Here is a 21,214-nt window from a genome sequence, read left to right on the forward strand (position 1 = left end):
TTAGCCTGGGTAGCTATTCCAGTAATTATTTCCATGTCTCAAAATGGTGTGATATTATAGCCAGCAACAGCTAAAAATATGCATCACATATGATGAAAAATGTCACCTTTGTGCTGCCAAAACAGCCTTCCTGGTAAATCGGCACAAATATCTGTCTGGTTGCTGTGGAAACTGCAGATTGCAGACATTACAATGGATTCACCCGTTTAAACCCTGCGTTAGGTTGTGCCCTTCTCCCCCCTAGTGTACCGCATGCAACAGTCTGCAGTAGTGTAGTGATTACAGCATGACCTGACAACTCTTCCTCTGCGTGCATTTTTTTTTTTTTACAGCTAACCTTCAGAAGCATCGGATTGGACACAGCCTCATGTAGCAGATGCTGCAGCACATCAGACATTACACAAAGGACCTTACCGGCCAACCAAGGCTGAGGACTATTCTATCATCCAATGGGGAGTTTGAACATACAGTACAGTACTATGCGCCTTTCAACAGGACTGGGCCGTTTCTCTATCTGCCAAGTGTCAATATTGCAGTGTGAAAGTGTTTGAAAGTATTAAGACACTGTGTTTGTGTGTGTTTGTGTGTATGTGAGTGAGAGTGAATGGATAACGTGGTATGTCTGTATGAAGATACTGTATGTGCGGTAGTGAGTCAGGAAATTAATACACATGTTCTGAACTGATGTACTCTGATCTTTTATTTCTGGAAGGGAAACAGCCCAACACTAAGTTGTTGTTTTTTTTAGCTCGCTGAGAACCAAAAACTATTTAAGAACTGATGCTTTAGGAAGAGCCAGGTTGTCTGACATGTCTGTGGTATGTATTTGAAGGAAGGAATACACGAAACGTGCCTTGTTTTTGTTTCAGAGATGCAGTCCACTGCACATTTTAATACCTGCATAGAAAATCCATAGCTAGACCTGAAACTACCTACAAAGCAGAATGTGCAGCTCTGGTCCAAACGCTTTTCTATTAATGAAGCTATGTACTAGAACAGGGGTCACCAATCTTATCCATAAGGGCCAGTGTGGCTGCATCATGCCAGTCCACACAAGTGTTGTAGGTGACTGAAAACCAGGGTGGAGATTTTTGAGGACTCCAGTGTTTTCAATGTTTTCATATGGAAGGGCAAAACACAGCTTTTTGAAAATGACTAACGTCAAAAAACCCACTTCTATGGCAACATAAAAACAAACTATGTTTGCTAAATCTGATATTTAGGTCTGTGTGCCACTTAAGGAGACCTGACGTTTGAACACCACACACTAAAAAAATCTGTTGTTAGAAAATGTGCTTCATCATTGCGTATTTAGGACTGTTTTGGCTGTTGAGCTTTTTTTTTTAGGAATTTTGACATTTTTCGCAGGTGTTGGCACCCCCCTACTAGCATGATATGCTCATGCAAGCATTTTGGGACATTTCTGTGTTCTCATGTGGATGAAATGCTGCTAGAAACAGAGAAAACCTACATTTTCCAAAATATCTGTACATATGGATGGGGCCTTAGTCTTCACCCATATAAGGTGAGGTCCAGCATGGAATAAAATCCTTTGTGGATAAGATTGGTGACCCCATTAGAACATACAGAAAAGGCCACTGACTAAATACCGCTTAACAAGGCGTTATTCATTTAGTTTAACATATTCTAAAGATTTATTTGCAAAGAAATAAATGTTTTATTGGTGAAACTATTTGATTTTGTGTTTTTTGGGCATGCATGCTACATACTGTACTGAATATCACAACTATAGAGACATCAGTGAAGACTGCACTGTGCATGATCACCCCCTGTGTTATTGCCACTGTGAGTATTCAAAAATGTTTCCATTCATAACATTACAGTTCAGGAAAACCTTCAAAAATATGGGGACACTAACACTAAGCAAAAAAGGATATATATAGTACTACATAGTACAGTATAAAAGGGTTCTTTGGCTTGTAACAATAGTGTAGCCCTTCTTTAACATGTATTTAATCATACAGATGCTCTATATGGAACCATTGCCTTTGCTAAATAACCCTTTATTGATGAGTGTGTTTTCTTTGTCAGTATGCTCTCATAATCAAAAATTATTATTATTATATACTCAGGGATGTCCAACTGAGTTTCCACTGGGCCACAGCTCTACAGACCTGAACACCCATGATAACACATCAGCTACTTAGCAAACGCCTTCAAGAGTTCAACTCTTGACAGACTGTTAGAAGAAGGAAAGCAGCAGTTTCTGCAGAGCTGTGGCCTGGTAGGAACCCAGTTTGACAGACAATGACCTAAGCATTTGGAAAAGAGGCGTGGGGGAATTGGGGTAAGATGTCCAGCACAGTTTGATGATTTCTGTGCTCAGACACAAGAGCTGAACCTGGTAATTAACTGAATCAGGTATGTTTAAGCATGAAAATCACCAAACTGTGCTGAGGTCTGGCCCTTCAGGCTGGGAGTGCAATTCTGGCACTGGTGTATACATGGTATAGCAGGACCTTGAGCGTATTATAGCTGTTATAGCAACACAGTTCTACTTCTGATGTTTTAAGATGACAAGCACAAGAAGTTCTCATCTGTAATCAGGAGCTGCTACATTCAAACACTGAGGAAGTACACACCGGTATCTGCAGATTAGTTCCTCCTCGTTCGGTGTTGGATGTTTTAGCCATGTTTTCTGGCTTGACTGCCTGCTCACGTCACTTGCTGTTAGCTCACTGTGTAATTCTTTATAGTTCTGTTCGGCAGGCCTGGTACCTCTCATTTTAAAGCTTGCTCTTACATTGGTGGTCATTACTAGGTTACAGGCAAATGAGACGAACTGGGACAGAGATTCATATAGAGTGCAGGTTTCAGGAGATGCCGTTATTGGGAGATGCTGTTAGCGGGAGATAATGGCACTAATGGAATGCCGCTCGGCCAAACACATTGTGCCGTCAGAGCTACTGTTGGTATACTCAGCCTTTCACCTGCGCGCGGGAATGGGCATAAATACCTTCTCATTCACAGCAATTCACAATAGTAGGTTAGAGTAAATGAGTGTAGCCTGAGTCTGAGTCATGTAGAAGTACTGACCACTGTACTGACCACTATATGTGTCAAGACTGTGCGGACATTCACTATGCTTTAATTCTCCATCTGCCTCCACCTGATTCGCAGGAGAAGACTGTCATTAAATAGAAAGACAAATGCCACTGACTGCTCTTATGAACGAAGTGTGACTGGTAAAGGGAAATTAACATGGATAGCTGTTTTAATATGTATGCATGCTATGACATAAAACTTATTGCAAACTGACAAAGAAAACATGCTCATTAAAATGTTCTGAAAAGTGAGAAATGTTGAACAATAATAATATTCTGTCAATCTGAGTTGTAAAATAGGAAATATTAGACTAGAATTAAGATGATACTATTGCAGCACACATGTCCCCAAACATGTGCATATCGGATGCTTGCTTACCCCAGTTCCCACCCCAACAACAGCAATTCCGATGTGTACTGAGCTTCAATTTGTGCGTGTGTTGCAGTACAATGCTGGACCTGTAGGTGCTGTGAGTTTACTATGGCAGTAATGATGTACCGTGTGAACCAGTTCTAAGACTTTCCTGCAGAACAAGAGAAGTCCTGTCTGGGGAAGCACACTGAGAGAAAGGAGTAGAGTTGGTTGCACAGCTCATGAGCAGCGCTGGTTTTAGGAGAGTCTAAAGCCTGGCCCCTGGGTGAACGAAAGCCTCGCTTGTTCCCTTCAGCTTGGTCACAGGTTGGTCAGTGAGTGGCAGGGTGGAGGGCAGCGTTCATGTAGTCGCCATAGCAGCAGCCCAGCAGCTCGTCTGTCATTTCAGCTTTGCATTGTTCTGTTTGTAGAAGACCACAGTGGCCAGAACCCAGCTGTTGAGCGTCGTCATGACGATGAACCGCAGCAAGACTAGAGAGCGAGAGAATAGCAAGGCAGTGATAGCAAAGCTTCTCAAAGCACACCTAAATGTGGAAAATCTCTTTCTCACTAAAAAAAATATATACTATATACTATATATATATATAGTTAAGGCACTACTATTTACAAAAAAAAAACAATTTACAAATTTACATTAAATCAATTAAAGAAAACATCCTGCAAAAACCTTGTATTTCCAAAACTGCAACTTTACAGAAGTCATTTTGGAGCATGTCTATTGGTCCATTCATCATGAAATTATCACACAACGTGAAACATGGCAAAATTGGACATACAAGGTTAATGATATGTTTACAGTGGTTCAGCACACCTCATTTAGTCAATGTTATTTCAGCCTGCTAAATTAATGGGCAGCAAATCAGAGCAGCAGCCATTTCCATACATCAGTCTAAACAGCACAGTAATTAAATAAGACAATAACTGAATCAGAACTGTTTTTGTAACTTGAACCCTCCTCTGACGGACTGACATCCCTGCAGGTCTGTCTGGGTTTCGAAGAGTTGGCCACACTTTTTTTGATGGTAACCTTTAGCTTATTTTAAAATGCTTAAATTGATATCACAGGACCAGAGGTGAGTAAAAACATTTGATAATACTTGACTGAAAGGCTACACAACACCTACATAAGCCTTGCATGACAACTGACATACTATAAACTATGAATACATTTATAAAGTGTACTGACATATTACTAACATGTATATTATACAGAGTCCACAGGACGCTATTGGGCCCTCACAGCCTCCCCTGGGGTGGTTCCAGTCTGCCTGTCTGATAGAACTGAAAATGTCTCTGTAGGAAACCACAGGTTTCAGACATACTCTGTATCCAGTGGTCCTGGATACTATTTATTTATTAGCCTAGCACCTAGCACAGTTCCTAGTATGGGTATAAGGTTTGACTCTCATCTGAGGCTCATATAAAAGGTCCACATAAAATGTGTTGAGAAATATTTCCAGTATGTCTATGGTAGACCCTATAACCCTGGTTGTGATTAATTTTCCCCTCTAATACCCATCTATACTGAAATGCCATCTATAGTTTAGGGAAGAGACTAAGGTAAAGGTTGGGATTAGATATTAGTAGATATTACGCTGGGTGGAATTTTAAGGACTGTTAATATAGGAGCTGTTCATATGACGTTTAACAGTAGCTCTCTCTCTCTCTTTCTGCTCTTCTTCATACTCTTCCTCAGAAGCCAAAGCTAGAAATGATTCTGATAGGCTGCCGTGCTTCTGAGGACAGTTTATACTCACCTCTCAGATCCCCAGAGGTAAGAACGGTGGTCAGTATTCTGGCTAGAAACACAAAGAGAAATGCAGAACAGTGTTTTTCTTTATATCACAGATTTGCAGTTTACAATTCTTCCATGACAACGGATTTGACTGACTGAAGGCTTACCCATGCAAGTGTATGTGGACATGGCCCAGGTGAGGGCGCTCACCTGACCTGCATCCTTGGTCTGCCAGAGACACTGCAACTGAGCGAACCTACTGCTCGCACTCATGAATGTGCACAGGCTCTGTGTTTCAAACACACACATGCACATGTTTGAAGCACTGGCGAAAACAAAGATACGAACTGCAGATGGGAGACGTGCATAGTGCTCACCATTGCCGAGTCGATGATCCAGCCCTTTAGGGTGAGGACCTGCGACACCCCAACAAAACTGAACAGCTGTCAAGGTCATACAGAACAAGCTGTGCACACAGATCACGTGGACAAAATGCCTTAATAACCAGGGCTTCCTTTACAGCAACACTATGTTGAATGTTTTACCTTAAATAAGCAGCTTCTAAATCATTGTGATGCTCCACCGACTTGTAATATTGGGAACTGGCCTCTGCCGTTGCCACGCATTGCTCAGCACACTGCTAACTGCACTTTGTATCTGTGGTGAAGCGCTCTGGACAACGCTTGCATTTGAGTAAAATCCTGTATAAATAAAAAAACTTAACTGTTTTTAATAAGTAATGGTTATGATGTCATAGCTATGACCATATTTACATAGCACCGCCCCTTCACTTTAGCTGCCCATTGATTTTAAAGCAGCATTATGTGAGAATTGGTATTTTTGCTACTGGGCTCCCCCTACAGGCGGAGAGTGTGGTTCCCTTTTACACCATTGCCAAATCAAGCTTTCCTTGAGGATTTTTTAGCAAAACTTAACCGTTTGCTCTGTATATTCCAGTCCAGGTTGTTTCTATGAATGGGACATGGTAAAGAGCAGCCAATCCGAACAGGGGTCAATTACATATACCAATCTTAATGGCGCAGTAACAAAAACAGCAGAAATGTGGAATGGCTTCCTACACTGTTTTTGAATTTCCACACCTCCTGCCAGGTGTACTAGACACTGGCCCTTAGTTCCCATCCCGTAATAATCTTTATTAACCCCTTAACGCAGCAAGGCTTATTACACACTAAGGTGTATTTTTCAGTAACTACAGGGACTTATGTACAAACTGGTGGGGTTATTCTTTAGTAATAGAAATGTGTAATAACACGTCCGGCCTGCAGGTGGACCACAGGCTGGTCAAGGGGTTAAGGACTAAAAGGAGACGATGGAGTAAAAATAAACAAATACAATAAAAGAATATGGGTCCCTTAATGTGGTGTATAATTTGACACTCTTCTGCCTTACGACTGATTGAAAGGATACAGGAGGCTGTAGATAATGCTCTGTCTCAGGTTACTACTGTAGTGAAGGATCAGCAGTAACAGGACAGTATCTGGAAGAAGCATGAGCACTTTATTCTCACTCTCTATCTGAATGGACGCAATAGGCAGGGCAACAGGCATAGAGACACACTCGTAATTTTGCTTTACCTTGTGCAATGAGGGCCGGGTACTCCAAGTATGCTGTAAGTGGGTATTCGTGATACATCTCATATGTGGTGAACACAATATATCTGAAAAATACAGACAGATCAGAGACATTGAGAGTTCGGCTTGAGATTGGGAGAAAGGAGAGTACAGGGGAACGCTGTATATGATGTGTGATGGCAAATGCACGGCCGTCAGGGCCATCCATTAGCAGAGATTGTATGTCCATTAACAAAGCATGCATCGCATGCCAGCGCTATCTCCACACACACACATACATAAGTGCTCCAAAATAACACTTCCACTTGACCTTTCCCTGCACCAATCCCGGTACAGAGTTACGCCAGCAAACAGCTGCGCTTCTATACTGAGAGGCTGTGCTTTCCACAGAAGGCACTTTCCACCCTTACCCCCCTCCTTACTGCCTCACTCATACAGACATACAGACTCATGTCAGACACTCACAATGATGAGAGTTTGATATGCAGTGATCTCCAAAAAGCACCCTGACTGGTCAGTACTTAGTAACAGCAGCTCTGGCAAGAAGCACAGCTGTTTGTAGTGGAGTCTTTCACTTTTAGATTCTTAGGCCATCTCACTGTGCTGCCCTTTTCAGGTCTATCCACAGATCTTTGATGGTGTGCAGTTCAGGGAACTATAAGGGGCCAGGGCATGACCTACAGCCAGCACCTCTTTATCTTATCTTTTTTAGACGGCCTCATGCTTGTTTAGATAACTCCTCATTCATTAGTATATTCTGAGGAATCTTCTTCAATTAGTTCTTGAGAAGAGTTCTGATAGGAGGTCTAAAATTCTTCACAGCTCTGCTCTTATAGTGATGGATCACCCTCTGTCCTTGTAAATTAAACAAATCTCAAATAAGACAACATCTGGAAAAACTGTGTGAGTGGGTTTTAAGAAGAAATTGCTTGTTGGTGAACGAGGCCCAATGGTTGTGAACAATCAATAGCCCCAACAAGCTAGTTAACGTCTGAGAGCTCAAAACTCTTGGGGCAGCCCAAACTTCAGTCAATTCAAGATCTAATCTGGCCAGGCTGTTTTTTATTATTATTATTATTATTATTATTATTATTATTATAATTCAGGGCTGGGTTTCCCAAAAGTAGCTTAGCTCACTGGACATTGCATTCCTGTCAGCTGGTAAACTGATATTAACAGCCAGCAGGGGGAGACAAAACATCGCCTGACTGTCTATGACAGATGGACACAGTCTGTTCTCACCACGATCTTCCACAACTCTAAATAATTCATAGAATTAATATATATTATATTAATATCATTGATTTAATATACTGATTTAATGTTTATCTATACTGTACCATTTTTACAAGTAGGGTTAGTCAACACAGGCGACGCATACAACTTGTGCCAATGGACAAGTGGACAAACCGGCATGCTACACAGCCTCCCCCAGCCCTTACCCTGACAGCTCCAGGATCAGTCCCCTCTCACTGACGCCTTTAGGCGACTTGGTCCGGGTTAACAAGGCGATCTGAGGCAGTTTCAGCACGGTACACGCCAGCAGGGTGCTGAAGTTCAGCAAGTCCAGCAGCAGCTCTTTGGTCATCTTTACCACCACGAACCTCCTCGATCAGACTGTGGTCAAACCCTGTGGTCATTAAAACAGACGTGCACATAAACCTGAAAAGTTACAAGATCACACCGCCCTCATTAGCAGAAGATGATGATGATGATGATAAAATAATAATAATAAAAATAAGTCTTGAATGTGATTCAGTGAACCGCCACCACCGGTGCTTATGGACGTGGTGCACTAGAAGATATTTATGGAGGTGAGAATCCGGGGAGGAGGGGGGCGGTTTTATCAGTAGGGGGCGCTAAAGGTTCTACTCCGGAGAACTGCCTGTCGAGTCGGTCAGACGCTAGAGAGGCTTAAAAAAAGGAACTCGTTGAAATTGTTCAGTTTTTCCAATTAATTAATTAATTAATACGTGATCACTTTAAGTTCTGTGAATCTCAAGTTATAAATAACACTGAAAAAAAAAAAAATCAATAATATGCAATGAGAAAAAAGAAATATTGAAATCCAATATCATATCTTTTTAAAAGGGCAAGTTTGGGTTGGTTATTTAATAAAAAATCATTTTAAAATTGATTGCTACAGTAACAATCATGTTCCTGGGTTGTGTAAGAAGAATAATATTTTTTATTTTTTTATTTTTTTATTTTTTTTTTGGGGGGGGGGGGGGGGTTAATCTCTTTTATTAAGATAGAAAAAAATATCCTGAATATTGAAGTAGACTAGTAGCTACATCAGTGTTTTACGGAGTCAACAACTGAACGTTTAATTAAAATACAAGTGCAATTACGATTTCGTGTAATTCACCAATACGTATCACCAGTGAACGAATTATAAATAACAAATACTCTAATAAATGTTTCCTCGCTTAAAGATAAAATGCATCTTAAAAAAAGAGCTTAATAACTGGACATATGAGACATACTTCATTAAAAGCAGGCAGTGTGAATTACCTGGCCTCCTGACGTCGGTCTTCCTCAGTGGCACTACCTTCTTTGTAAAAGTGAAGTGTCCGGGCCACCTGTGTACTGACTTTGCTATGAATGCAAGTTTTTTTGGTTGGCATTAAATCATAAATTGAAAATTTCCAAAAAGGAGGCGTTTTATTTATTTTTATTATTTTTTATTTATTTATTTTTATTTTTTTTTTTTTAGACTTTTTTTATTTTCATCCAAATCTATTCATATTTCATATGTACATGCATGACCGTAAACTCTGAAGACATCAACATCAGAGAGCAGAGGTCACAGGTCCCGGATGAAGTAATATGGCACAGTGCATGAAGCAGCATGAAGCTACTTTGAGGAGAAGAAATGCAGCAGCAGCAAAAAAATATAAAAAAAAAAAATATGATATCTTGGCAATATGGGCACATAATATAATTCCAGACATTTCTATCACTCTGAAGGAGCTCATATCCCAAACTCTCTTTCATTTTCTTTTATTTTGTTCTATCAAATCCTGTCCAATTTACCTGATAAATTAGCAGATGAATGCTAATTAGCTAATGTGTGTTATGGGGCAGTAATGTGACTAGCATTGGCCGTCTGAGAGCAGAAGCAAGGCACTGAGGCGAGTGAGATGTGTGTGTGAGGGAGACAGAATGAGTCAGTACGTGTGTGTGAGAGAGAGAGAGAGACAGCGGGACGGAGCAGGAGATTTACAACTCTTTTAGTGCAGGCTGCTCTCGTGGGGAGGTTACTTATGAAAATGAAACCCTGTTGTGAGAGCTGTCAGTTTCTGACTGGAGCACAAGCTCCTGACCGCAGCTGACAGCATTTGTCCTTGCTCCAGCTTTGGACCTCTTCTTCATATCGCACTCTATCATGGTTTCCCTTCTTTTGGAGCACTAACATTTTTCTTGCCGCCGCCAAAATGGCTTCAGCACAGTTCACCTTGTCGAGCATGCACACACACACACACACACACACACACTTTTTGCTTTCAGTAGGCAAGCCCTTGATGGATGACTTGCAGGAACTGCGTTCGGTGGCCGTCTTCAGAGTACACCTTTAATGATCGATAGGCTTAATACTTTTATAATCACACACCAGCATGTGGTCATGAAGCCATTGCCCCCCTTGACTCCCACCTCACACATTTACACTTTGTTTGGTTCTTATAGTCTCATAGTGAATGTCAAGAAGCAGAGCAGAACAATGTTATGTTATTTGTACTAACATAACTAACATAATCTGCTCATTTTCACTGAAATTTCTACAGATTCAGCCTGAAGACCATGTCATAGGGGCAGCTATAGGGGCAGTGGTGGCTCAGCGGTTAGAGCTCCGGGCTATTGATGATGGGTTGTGGGGTCGATACCCAGGCTCGACAAGCTGCCCTTGAGAAAGGCCCTTCACCCTCTCTGCTCCCCAGGCGCTGGAGTTGGCTGCCCACCACTGTGTGTGTGCTCACTACCCCTAGTTTACTAGTGTGTGTGTGTGTGTGTGTTCACTACCACAGATGGGTAAAATGCAGAGGATAATACCTTTAGCTTCTTTTCCTTGAAAATTCACATGATCCACAAATCTTGAGAAACCCTTTCTTGGTGTAGTTACACCCAGAGCAGCTTGGGGCAGTGGTGGCTCAGCAGTTAGAGCTTGATGACAGGGTTGTGGGTTCAATACCCCTGGCTTTGGCAAGCTGCCACTTCACCCTCTCTGCTCCCTGGGCACAGAGTGTGTGTTTGATTACTAGTTTGTCTGTGTGTGTGCTTTGTCCGAAGAATCACCTTTTTATGGGTTTATTTTGTTTGGTTTATGTTTTTATTTATTTATTTATTCTCATGATAACCATTAAGCGGGACATCTCATTTCTCAGTATCCATATCTCAGCTGCAGCCTTTTCCACACTGGAAGAAATGTTTTACCTTGATTCATAAAACATTCATCGCAACTTCTGTTTCCAAAGCAGGTCTGACGTGTCTTTCTGACAAAATCCTTTACATGGAAATTCAGCAACTGCCTGCTCGCTTAGTGCTTTTCTGCAGCCAAACAACGCAGTTGCAATTACCATGGTATCAGAAACGACAGCTGAAAGTCTTTTCAGCCGTCCAGTGTTCACCTGCAAGCCTTACAGCTGTCCAGTGTTCTCCTGCAAGTCCTTTCAGCTGTCCAGTGTTCTCCTGCAAGTCCTTTCAGCTGTCCAGTGTTCTCCTGCAAGCCCTTACAGCTTTCCAGTGTTCTCCTGCAAGTCCTTTCAGCTGTCCAGTGTTCTCCTGCAAGCCCTTACAGCTGTCCAGTGTTCTCCTACAAGCCCTTTCAGCTGCCCAGTGTTCTCCTGCAAGCCCTTACAGCTGTCCAGTGTTCTCCTACAAGCCCTTTCAGCTGCCCAGTGTTCTCCTGCAAGCCCTTACAGCTGTCCAGTGTTCTCCTGCAAGTCCTTTCAGCTGTCCAGTGTTCTCCTGCAAGCCCTTACAGCTGTCCAGTGTTCTCCTACAAGCCCTTACAGCTGTCCAGTGTTCTCCTGCAAGTCCTTTCAGCTGTCCAGTGTTCTCCTGCAAGCCCTTACAGCTGTCCAGTGTTCTCCTACAAGCCCTTTCAGCTGTCCAGTGTTCTCCTGCAAGTCCTTACAGCTGTCCAGTGTTCTCCTACAAGCCCTTTCAGCTGTCCAGTGTTCTCCTGCAAGCCCTTTCAGCTGTCCAGTGTTCTCCTGCAAGCTCTTTCAGCTGCCCAGTTTTCTCCTACGAGCCCTTTCAGCTGTCCAGTGTTCTCCTGCAAGCTCTTTCAGCTGCCCAGTTTTCTCCTGCAAGCCCATTTAGCTGTCCAGTGGTCTCTTGCAAGCCCTTTCAGCTGTCCAGTGGTCTCCTGCAAGCCCTTTCAGCTGTCCAGTGGTCTCCTGCAAGCCCTTTCAGCTGTCCAGTGTTCTCCTGCAAGCCATTTCAGCTGTCCAGTGTTCTCCTGCTAGTCTCTAGGTCTGGTCAATTCTCTGAGGAAATTGGTGTGTTATCCATGTCCACTTGGGTTTCCTCTTTGTTCTGTGGTTTCCTACCACCTTCCAAAAACACATGTTATGGTGTGTGTGTGTGTGTGTGTGTGATATCCCATGATGGACTGGTGCTCTGTATTCTAAATAAAGTAATAACTGATGAATGAATGTTAATTACTGCCTAAATGTGATTTCACACTATAAAAGCTTACTAAGAGAGGCTGTTATACTGTCCAGTTCCAAACCGTGCTTTACAATTCCAGACTGTCACGTCATAAATCTTTTTTACACCACACACACACACACACACATATTCTGTGACCTTGATGCCCAATGTTTCCAAACTTATTTTAGAAAATGTAACCACCCCAGCCCCCATATTCTGTTAACACAAGATAGTATTACAGGGCTTGTGATTGTGTGTGTATGTGTGTGTACGTGTGTGTTTGGCTGTCCTTGCAGCAGTTACTGGTGCCAAAACAATCACCTGATGGGACAGCAGATGATAGAAAGAGAACTTTACAGCCTGTGAATGGAAGGGCTTTGGACATAGTCAACCTGTGATGTATGTGAGGGTGTGAGTGTCAGTGTGTTTTCACGTCATGCGAGAATCCTTCTCAGCATTGTGTGGCTTTCAGCCCCACTCTCCGTTATCTGCCCACTGCGTTGTGTCCAGTCCCACTGGGTGTTATATAGAGACATCAATAGTCTTTATGTGAAGCCCAGGCAGGATTGATTTTACTGGACACAAACTGGAGACTCCCGTTAAAGAGCACAAAGGAGCGCTGGCCTGTGCTGCCTGCAGGTTTTGAGTGATAAAGCTGCGGGATAGATCGTGGGGTGGGGTGTGGGGGGGGGGGGTTCAATTGTGTTTAAAACGTGACTTTTTTTAGCAGCTTAAGAAAAAAATGTCAATAAATAAGTTTGAAGTTGATTATGTAATACAGTAGCTAATTTTTAGAGCACAGTGACCAAGACCAAGCTTAGATTTCTTTATTAAAAGCAGTGGTTCTGTGTAGAATCATAGCATCTGAAATAGACTGCATGAGCATGACCACCATAAATGGCCAGCGTTCCAAGTCAAGTACTTTTATAGCATCTTAAAAAACGTATAAGCTCCTCAGTGATGCCACAGCCATCCTTGGCCAGAAGTCCAGGAGACCACAATTGGCCTCTCATAGTATCTCTTGTTCTCTCTCTCAGTTGACCAGACAGTATGCTCAGGTAGTATGTATATTATTTAAAAGTTAAAGAACTATATATATATATATATATATATATATATATATATATATATATATATCAAACAGTATGTGCTGTATTTTAGTTATATACTAGTTATATAAAGAAGAAGTATTTATATACAATAACTGTAATATTCGGTATTCAAGATGGGAAATGAATCAGAGGTTTGTAGTTTTTAGGACTTCGTCCATATGGGTAGAAGTATATAAAAAGTAAAAGGCTGCTTTCATAGCTACCAACAATTAATCAACCACACGGCCGCTCTTTTTTTTTTTTTTATGAGCCCCATGCTCTGTCACTCATGGCCAATTTCCATAATTAGACCACTTATGATTTATTGAGCATGCAGACTGTAAAAATGTGTAAGATGAGAAGAATGAGAAATGCAGCCACGGTAAACTACGGCAGGTTGAGCCAGAGAGAGTGGTTGAAAATGAAAGAACATTACTCACATGTTTTTATGGTCTGTGTCATAAAAAAAAAGTCCTTGTCAACTGAAAAGTTAATCCTGACTTTTATTCAGGCAGGGTTTGCTCTGGATCCGAATGTAAACACAAACTGCAGATGCCTGTAGGCCCCTGCCTGTCATTCATGTTTTCGAAGGAACAAGCTTCGCTGATAATTACATCATTTGTTCAGTTGTCTCTGCGTGGGATATTAAAATTGTCCTTCACGAAGTGGCCGCCGTCTATCCTTTAGCTAATGGGGTGGCGGTGGATGAGGCAAAATCATGGAACTGAGCCATGGAGCCATTAGCTAGCTAACTGCGAAATTCCTTCATAACTCACTGGCCTCAAAGAAAAGGTTCGCTGTTTTTCAACCTAGACCTCATGTTGTTTCCCATCATTCATATTCAGAGGCATAGCTACTGTTGTGAAAAAATCATCACTCCTCTGCACTTGTGCTTTTCTCACTGGCCTTAAACACAGGACAAAGGGGGCAATTTTCTACGTGCCCTTGAAAAGATTATACCCTAAAAGATAGCATCTTTTTAAACTTGGGGAATGCACTGAATAGCTATGCTTGTCTTTTGGTGTTTTGCTGAAAGTAGCTACCTGGCTACAATATTTACACTTAACAGACTCAGATACAAACCCCTGACGCTGGCCTACAAAGCCAAGAATGCACCAGCCCCTCCGTACTTGATGGCAGTGGTCAAAAGCCGATCTGCACCTAGAACTAATCCAGCTTCAGGTACGGCTCGGCTCGACCCTCCATATTTTAAAATCCACGGAAGACGAGCGTCCAGGCTTTTTTGTCCTGGCACCAAGTGGTGGAAGAGCAGAGTCCCTCACTGTCTTCAAACCAACATTATGGTCTCCTTACTGTTCTCTGTATTTAGTAGAATCTAAGATTAGAGGAATCTTTTGGATCCTAACCCATACAAACTAGCTAAGGGTATTTTCTGAGTAAGCAGTGAAGCACTTCTGTAAGTCGCTCTGGATAAGAGCTTCTGTTAAATGCTGTAAATGTAAATATAAATGTACATCAGGTTACACAGCTTGACAAATGTATAAGTGTCATCCAAGGACTTGATGTACAGTGTTTCTATTACATATATTTATTTGGCTTCAGAATTCTATAAAATGTCATTAAGTCGCAGATACTAATAAAAAGACCAAAGAGAGAACGGTAGATTAAACTACTAACATTAAGTTGACACGTACGTTCGCAATGTTAGCCCATAGGCGCTTCATGACTCTTCACTGACATTTTGCCAGTACTACATTCAATTGAAGCCATATGGAGACACAGAAAGCCATGGTAGATCACATGAGACTTGCAGTGTACGCAGAGAAAGGCAGCCAGTCTTCTGGTAAACGAACAAACCAACGCTAAGGTCAGGTTACCTCAGCTAACGTTACTATGCTAGCCCTGTTCAGCTCATAGCTTTCAGCTGGACGACAGCTGGTTCACCGTGGGGAAAAGATACAGGGTTGTAGTATTATCACGTTATCATGTTAAATTTGTATTGATAAAAGGTTCTAATGAACAGTTTAAAATGCTTCCCCTACAGGTGGGGAGTGTAACTTACTTTTACGAACTGCAGGGTTTCTGCATTAGACGCTGATGTGATGTTCATGAGGACCGTATTCCTTCTTTTAGGACCATGTCTATCTGTTAGCAGGGTACTAACTGCATGCTGAGGGCGTCAAACACTTGCAGACTTGTTTAAGTGGATTCCAGCATTATTTGGTATCCTACGTCTATAAAATTGCCTCCTTGGGATGGTTTGAGACTAGTGTGATTTAAGCATGCAGATGACACAATGCTAACAGACGAATTACGGCCTCCGTGAGTTAGCTAGTGTTATATCATAATGTACATGTAGTTCAAGAATATGATGTGCTTAAGGGGCCCATCCTACCTCCTGAATGTTGCCAGTCTACTGTTTTAATAAGGATAAGGTTAAAAAAACTAAAGACCTAAAATTGTAAAATTGATTTTAGAGGTTTCTTAAGGCCTCATTTTTATCCACATGTCTAGTTCTGTCGATTTGTGATTCCATAAGCCACTTGGAATATGTCTGATCCACAGATACAGTGATCAAAAAACACAGACTGTACTGTACTGTACAGAGCCCTTGCAGCATTCTTCTGTGTCATTCTCCAAATATGATGTTAAGGTCTGACCCCTGTGCTCTAAAAACACCAGCAGCTTGCTTTCACTGCAGTGGCACTGGCAATTAAATAAATGAAGGGTAGTCTCAGTATTGCGGACACTGTAGTCGGGGGGCAGTACAGCACGCAGATATGGTTTGATGCAAGCATCTCATAGAGGAGTGGTGTAGCTGTCAGTAAGAGTGTAGTAGATGTCAGTAAAGGTCAGGCCCGGATTAGTTTACAGGAATAGGGGAAAAGCTAAGCTTTCAATGGACATCAGTGTAAAAAGTCATTTTGCAGCTTTTCTATTGGTCCAATGTAAAGAACAACTTCTGAGGTTTTCTTACTGAAGACTTTGCCTTTCTCCTGGCTGGGACTTGCTTCATCCTCACCTCACTTACCTTCTATAAACCTATTCTATTACATGCTGAGCCTCTCATTTAAGTCTTAACAGCTGCCATTGTGTCGCTGTGCATTCAAATGAAGCGGTGCACTGTAATGTGGCCATTAGGCTTGAATATGTTAGTCATTGTCGAGCCGTCTGCTCAGCAGACATGCAGATGGAGGCTTTTGTGGGCGGCTCGTATGATTGGCATCCATGTGAGAGAATACACCAGAAATAATTTTTAAGTATTTTTAATAAAACCTCTTTCAGTGGCTAATCCAGGCTTTTAGATGCCGGCTGTGTTAAGAGCAGGAAAGAATGTCAACCATGTGTAGCGATCTCAGGACCTGGGACAGGGAGCAACACTGGCCTGGGTGGCTCATTTTTCTACACTAAAAGTGGCAGTGAAGAGCCAGGCATTTTTCACCGATTCCCAGTTCACTGGTCATTATTCTGTGTGCAACCCAGGGGCCTTTTGCTTTCAAGTTTTTCACTCAAAAGTTGAAAATATCTACTTTTAATATAAAAATAAAATAATCATATTTACTCTGATAATGTTTATTTATTAATTGGCATAACCATGGAAATGGGTGTATCATAAACACAGAAATGGGTATAGCATATTTATAGTGCATACCTATAAAAAAATAGATGTATCGTAACCATGGAATTGGATGCAAGTCTATCGTAGCTATTTAAATGGGTGTAGCATAACAATAGAAACTGATGCAATGTAACCGCTGGCTAGCATAACCATGAAAGAGGATGTCAATTTACCATGGCAATTATTGTAGTCTAACGATGGGCATAACAGTTGGGATGGGGTGTTGTGTAACTATAGGAATGGATCTATGATAACCATGGAAGTGAGCCTCATATTTCCATAGAAATGTGTGGAGTGCTGCACATCCATGGAAATAGTAGTATAACCAATGGTGTAGCACAAGTATGGAAATGGGTGTAGCATAGCTGTAAAGGTAGCCCACTGAGGGGCATCATTATCTGAGGAATAGTGGGATTAAATCACTGCATCCCCAGAGACCTTGTGTGAAGGGAAGCTAAAGGAAAGGTTTTGCTCTCATATATAATTTTCAGAATTTGAGAAGAAAATGTGCGCTCGGATTTAGTAAGCCGGCTGACTTAGTCCACATTGCATGGATTTTCATCAGTCAATCTTTGGCCATAGTTTTATCATTAGGATTACAACAGCTGGGCAGTGAGAGCAGACTCTCCCCATCAACCTGTAGCTAACGTTGAAACGGGGCGAGGCAGAACCGGATTTTGAAAAGTTGTCCCCAGTGGAAACTATGTCTGTGGTGTAACCTAACACTGATCCATGTGAAACTAGGACAGGAGAAAGGATTTGGACAGACTGTTTTAGGTGGTGGTCTCATAGGCAGAGCGTGCCAGGGCTCGTCTGCTGTGGGTCCACGGCAGTGGGAGTGATAGGCAGGGCTCGTGCGGCCTCATTGCCTTATGAGAAAGAAAGGCAGAGAGCGTTTATGGAAATGTCTTAAAGAATGCTTTCATTTAGGAGCGGCTGCATGTTTGCTGGGTCTGGGTTTGTGTGTGTGTGTGTGTGTGTGGTAAGAGACTGAGGAGCGTGGGCTGATGGGGGTTACTGATTGTTTGCTATTAGCAGTGACTACACGTCTGTCCGCCCACATGCCAGCTCAGTGCCGTATCTCAGATTGCAGCCACTGACACACGCAAGCACACACAAAGAAGCTCTCGCCTTTTAGCATACACACACTTATCGCCAGTCAAAAGTTTGGACACCCTCGATTGAACGTGGGTTTTATTTAAGCTCAAAAACAGGTTGATCTAATAATTTAGGCTTAGCCCACTTAATCCCACCGGCGGTAAGCCCAGGTTTGACCTTAGGTGGAAGGTTCCGAAAGAGCTGCTAACATTGAGCCGTAAATGAAATTACAGGTTGTCTTCATTTCATACGTGAACTTGGAGGTGGGTGGTGAAGCTGGTCACCTGACCAGAGCCATCTACTTCAAGCATGCAACCGAGAAATGTGGTGTTGGCATCAGAGCTCTTTTCTAACCTGTTGGAATACAGATACAGATGCTAAAGCTGGTGCATGCATCAAACGGTCTGTTTTTATTGAAATTCTAATAAGGTCGTGCTAAAATAATACACTCAGTGGACAAAAGTATTGGGACACCAGGTCGTTCGCTGTGTGTTCTAAACTCAAGGGTATTAAAATAATAGAGTTGGAGTGACTGACTCTACTGTCTAGGGAAGAAGGCTTTCTGCTAGATTTTGGAGAAGCATGGCTGTAAGAATTTGATTGCATTCAGCAACAAAAGTGTTAGTGAGGTCAGGATGTTGGATGGTGATCACCACCCCACCTCTTCCTCAACTCCCCAACTCATCTCAAAAGAATGGGATGGAGCACCATCCATCATTTCAGAGAACACAGCTGTTCCACAGCTCCACAGCTCTAAGCTGGGGGGCTTTATACCCCTCTGGTCCACACCTGGCATTAGGCAGCATGGTGCCAATAGGATAATGTTCATCTGCTCTCAAGAGTCCTATAGGCACTAGTTCTCTACAGGGACTAGACATGGGTGCAACTTTAAGTGGCTGAATGCATTCATTCGTAGGAGTGTCCACAAACATTTGGACATATAGTGCATGTGAATATTGTTTTTGTGAATGTATTATTGAAGGAGATTAATGGTACAATGCATTACTACAAAAGCAACGCCACTATTTGCCAGTGATTTTACAGTAAACTAGTGAACTAAGGAAAGTGCTGTGGTGTGGTATAGCCATAGATATCCTTGCTTGGGTGTAGCATCACTACAGAAAGGGGTGTGGCTTATTTGTGGTAGCGTAACCATGGCAATGAGTGTTGCAAGCATGGGAAAAAAGTTGGGTTCAATGCTTTGAATGACTTCAGAGTTTGGGATATTTTATTTCTTTACCATAAAAAGTTTTTAATAGGTGTGTCCAAACTTTTGACCCCTCCCGTGGTACGCTCACGGATGCATACTCATGCACAAAGCAACTCCAACCAAAATTCCCGGCCTTTTCTCAGACCTCGCACTCACACCTCCTCGTCCACTCTTGTTTCACAGGGACAGACAAATGTTCAGCAATGGCTCAGACCCTGAGGGACGCTCAAAGCACTGCTGCAAAATTTAACACCCCTCCACCCCCAAACAGCTCACGAACTCTGAGTGAGGGGGTGACACATCTCGGATGCTAAAACTCAGCTCAAAGACCTTACATTAAAAGCTTTGCAAAGTGCTGAACAAAATAACCCCCAGTAGCTTTTCACAATACACAGCAACATTTGGACTGGTGGGTTTGACAGACGCTCCAGCATTTCAATTATTACTGCAGTTCATGCATGTCAGGTTTAACACATTGTGTCACACCATTAACAAATCTCCTGAGCTCAAGTGAACTCAGGTCAAAAGGAGGCCAAGGTTGAATAGCTAATCCATGACTCCTGCCTTAGGAGAGCCAACAGAAATATGTTCTTCTGATGTCTAATTCATGTAAAGGGACATGTTTTTCAAACCTAGATCATAGGCATGGTATAACTGCATTAGATGAATACAGTACATTTAAATATTTCATAATTCAGACATGACATATATTTCTGTTATCAGCTTTATATTGCTTTGGTCTCTTTATTAGAAACATCTACATTGTACTTCCACACACTGGCCACTTTATTAGAAACACCTAGGTTGTACGTCTACTCACTGGCCACTTTATTAGAAACACCTACCTTATACTTCCACTTACTGGCCACTTTATTAGAAACACCTATATTGTACTTCCATGCACTGGCCACTTTATTAGAAACACCTATATTGTACTTCTACTCATTGGCCACTTTATTAGAAACACCTACATTATACTTCCACGCACTGGCCACTTTATTAGAAACACCTATATTGTACTTCCACTCACTGGCCACTTTATTAGAAACACATACTTTATACTTCCACTTACTGGCCACTTTATTGGAAACACCTACGTTATACTTCCACTTACTGGCCACTTTATTAGAAACACCTACTTTATACTTCCACACACTGGCCACTTTATTAGAAACACTTACATTGTACTTCCACTTACTGGCCACTTTATTAGAAACACATACTTTATACTTCCACTTACTGGCCACTTTATTGGAAACACCTACGTTATACTTCCACTTACTGGCCACTTTATTAGAAACACCTACTTTATACTTCCACACTGGCCACTTTATTAGAAACACCTACATTGTACTTCCACTTACTGGCCACTTTATTAGAAACACCTACTTTATACTTCCACGCACTGGCCACTTTATTAGAAACACCTACTTTATACTTCCACTCACTGGCCACTTTATTAGAAACACCTATGTTATACTTCCACTTACTGGCCACTTTATTAGAAACACCTATGTTATACTTCCACTCACTGGCCACTTTATTAGAAACACCTACATTGTACTTCCACGCACTGGCCATTTTATTAGAAACACCTACGTTATACTTCCACGCACTGGCCACTTTATTAGAAACACCTACTTTATACTTCCACTTACTGGCCACTTTATTGGAAACACCTACGTTATACTTCCACTTACTGGCCACTTTATTAGAAACACCTACATTATACCTCCACTCACTGGCCACTTTATTAGAAACACCTACCATATACTTCCACTCACTGGCCACTTTATTAGAAACACCTACCATATA

At 41.9% G+C, this 21,214-nt stretch overlaps 2 protein-coding genes across 2 annotated transcripts in view; one reads left to right on the plus strand and one right to left on the minus strand.

Moving 5' to 3' along the window:
* LOC140555516 (rho-associated protein kinase 2-like) overlaps window positions 1–1,690 on the plus strand; it is a 55,522-nt gene extending 53,832 nt beyond the window's left edge. The window contains exon 32 of the mRNA XM_072678779.1: window positions 333–1,690. Within this exon, the coding sequence (XP_072534880.1) occupies window positions 333–336 (4 nt within the window). The 3' untranslated portion in view covers window positions 337–1,690. The remainder of the gene's footprint in view (window positions 1–332) is intronic.
* A 2,127-nt stretch (window positions 1,691–3,817) lies between these two features.
* LOC140575463 (solute carrier family 66 member 3-like) lies at window positions 3,818–8,353 on the minus strand. Its single transcript, XM_072695809.1, has 7 exons — window positions 8,208–8,353; window positions 6,769–6,851; window positions 6,602–6,671; window positions 5,551–5,608; window positions 5,341–5,461; window positions 5,196–5,237; window positions 3,818–3,909 (listed from the first exon to the last, which is right to left on the minus strand). The coding sequence occupies exons 1-7, from the start codon at window positions 8,351–8,353 to the stop codon at window positions 3,818–3,820; spliced, it is 612 nt and encodes a 203-aa protein (XP_072551910.1).
* Window positions 8,354–21,214: the final 12,861 nt, after the last annotated feature.

Source organism: Salminus brasiliensis, chromosome 1 (genome assembly GCF_030463535.1).
Source record: "Salminus brasiliensis chromosome 1, fSalBra1.hap2, whole genome shotgun sequence".
Lineage (NCBI taxonomy): Eukaryota > Metazoa > Chordata > Actinopteri > Characiformes > Bryconidae > Salminus > Salminus brasiliensis.

Excerpts from the sequence above, each read along its gene's own strand:
- LOC140575463 (XM_072695809.1), bottom strand. The coding sequence starts at position 8,353 with ATGACCAAAGAGCTGCTGCTGGACTTGCTGAACTTCAGCACCCTGCTG. Across the intron at positions 6,672-6,768 it reads CCCGGCCCTCATTGCACAAG|ATACTGTCCTGTTACTGCTG; the intron begins GTAAAGCAAAAT and ends TGCTTCTTCCAG. Across the intron at positions 5,462-5,550 it reads GGATCATCGACTCGGCAATG|AGCCTGTGCACATTCATGAG; the intron begins GTGAGCACTATG and ends TTTGAAACACAG.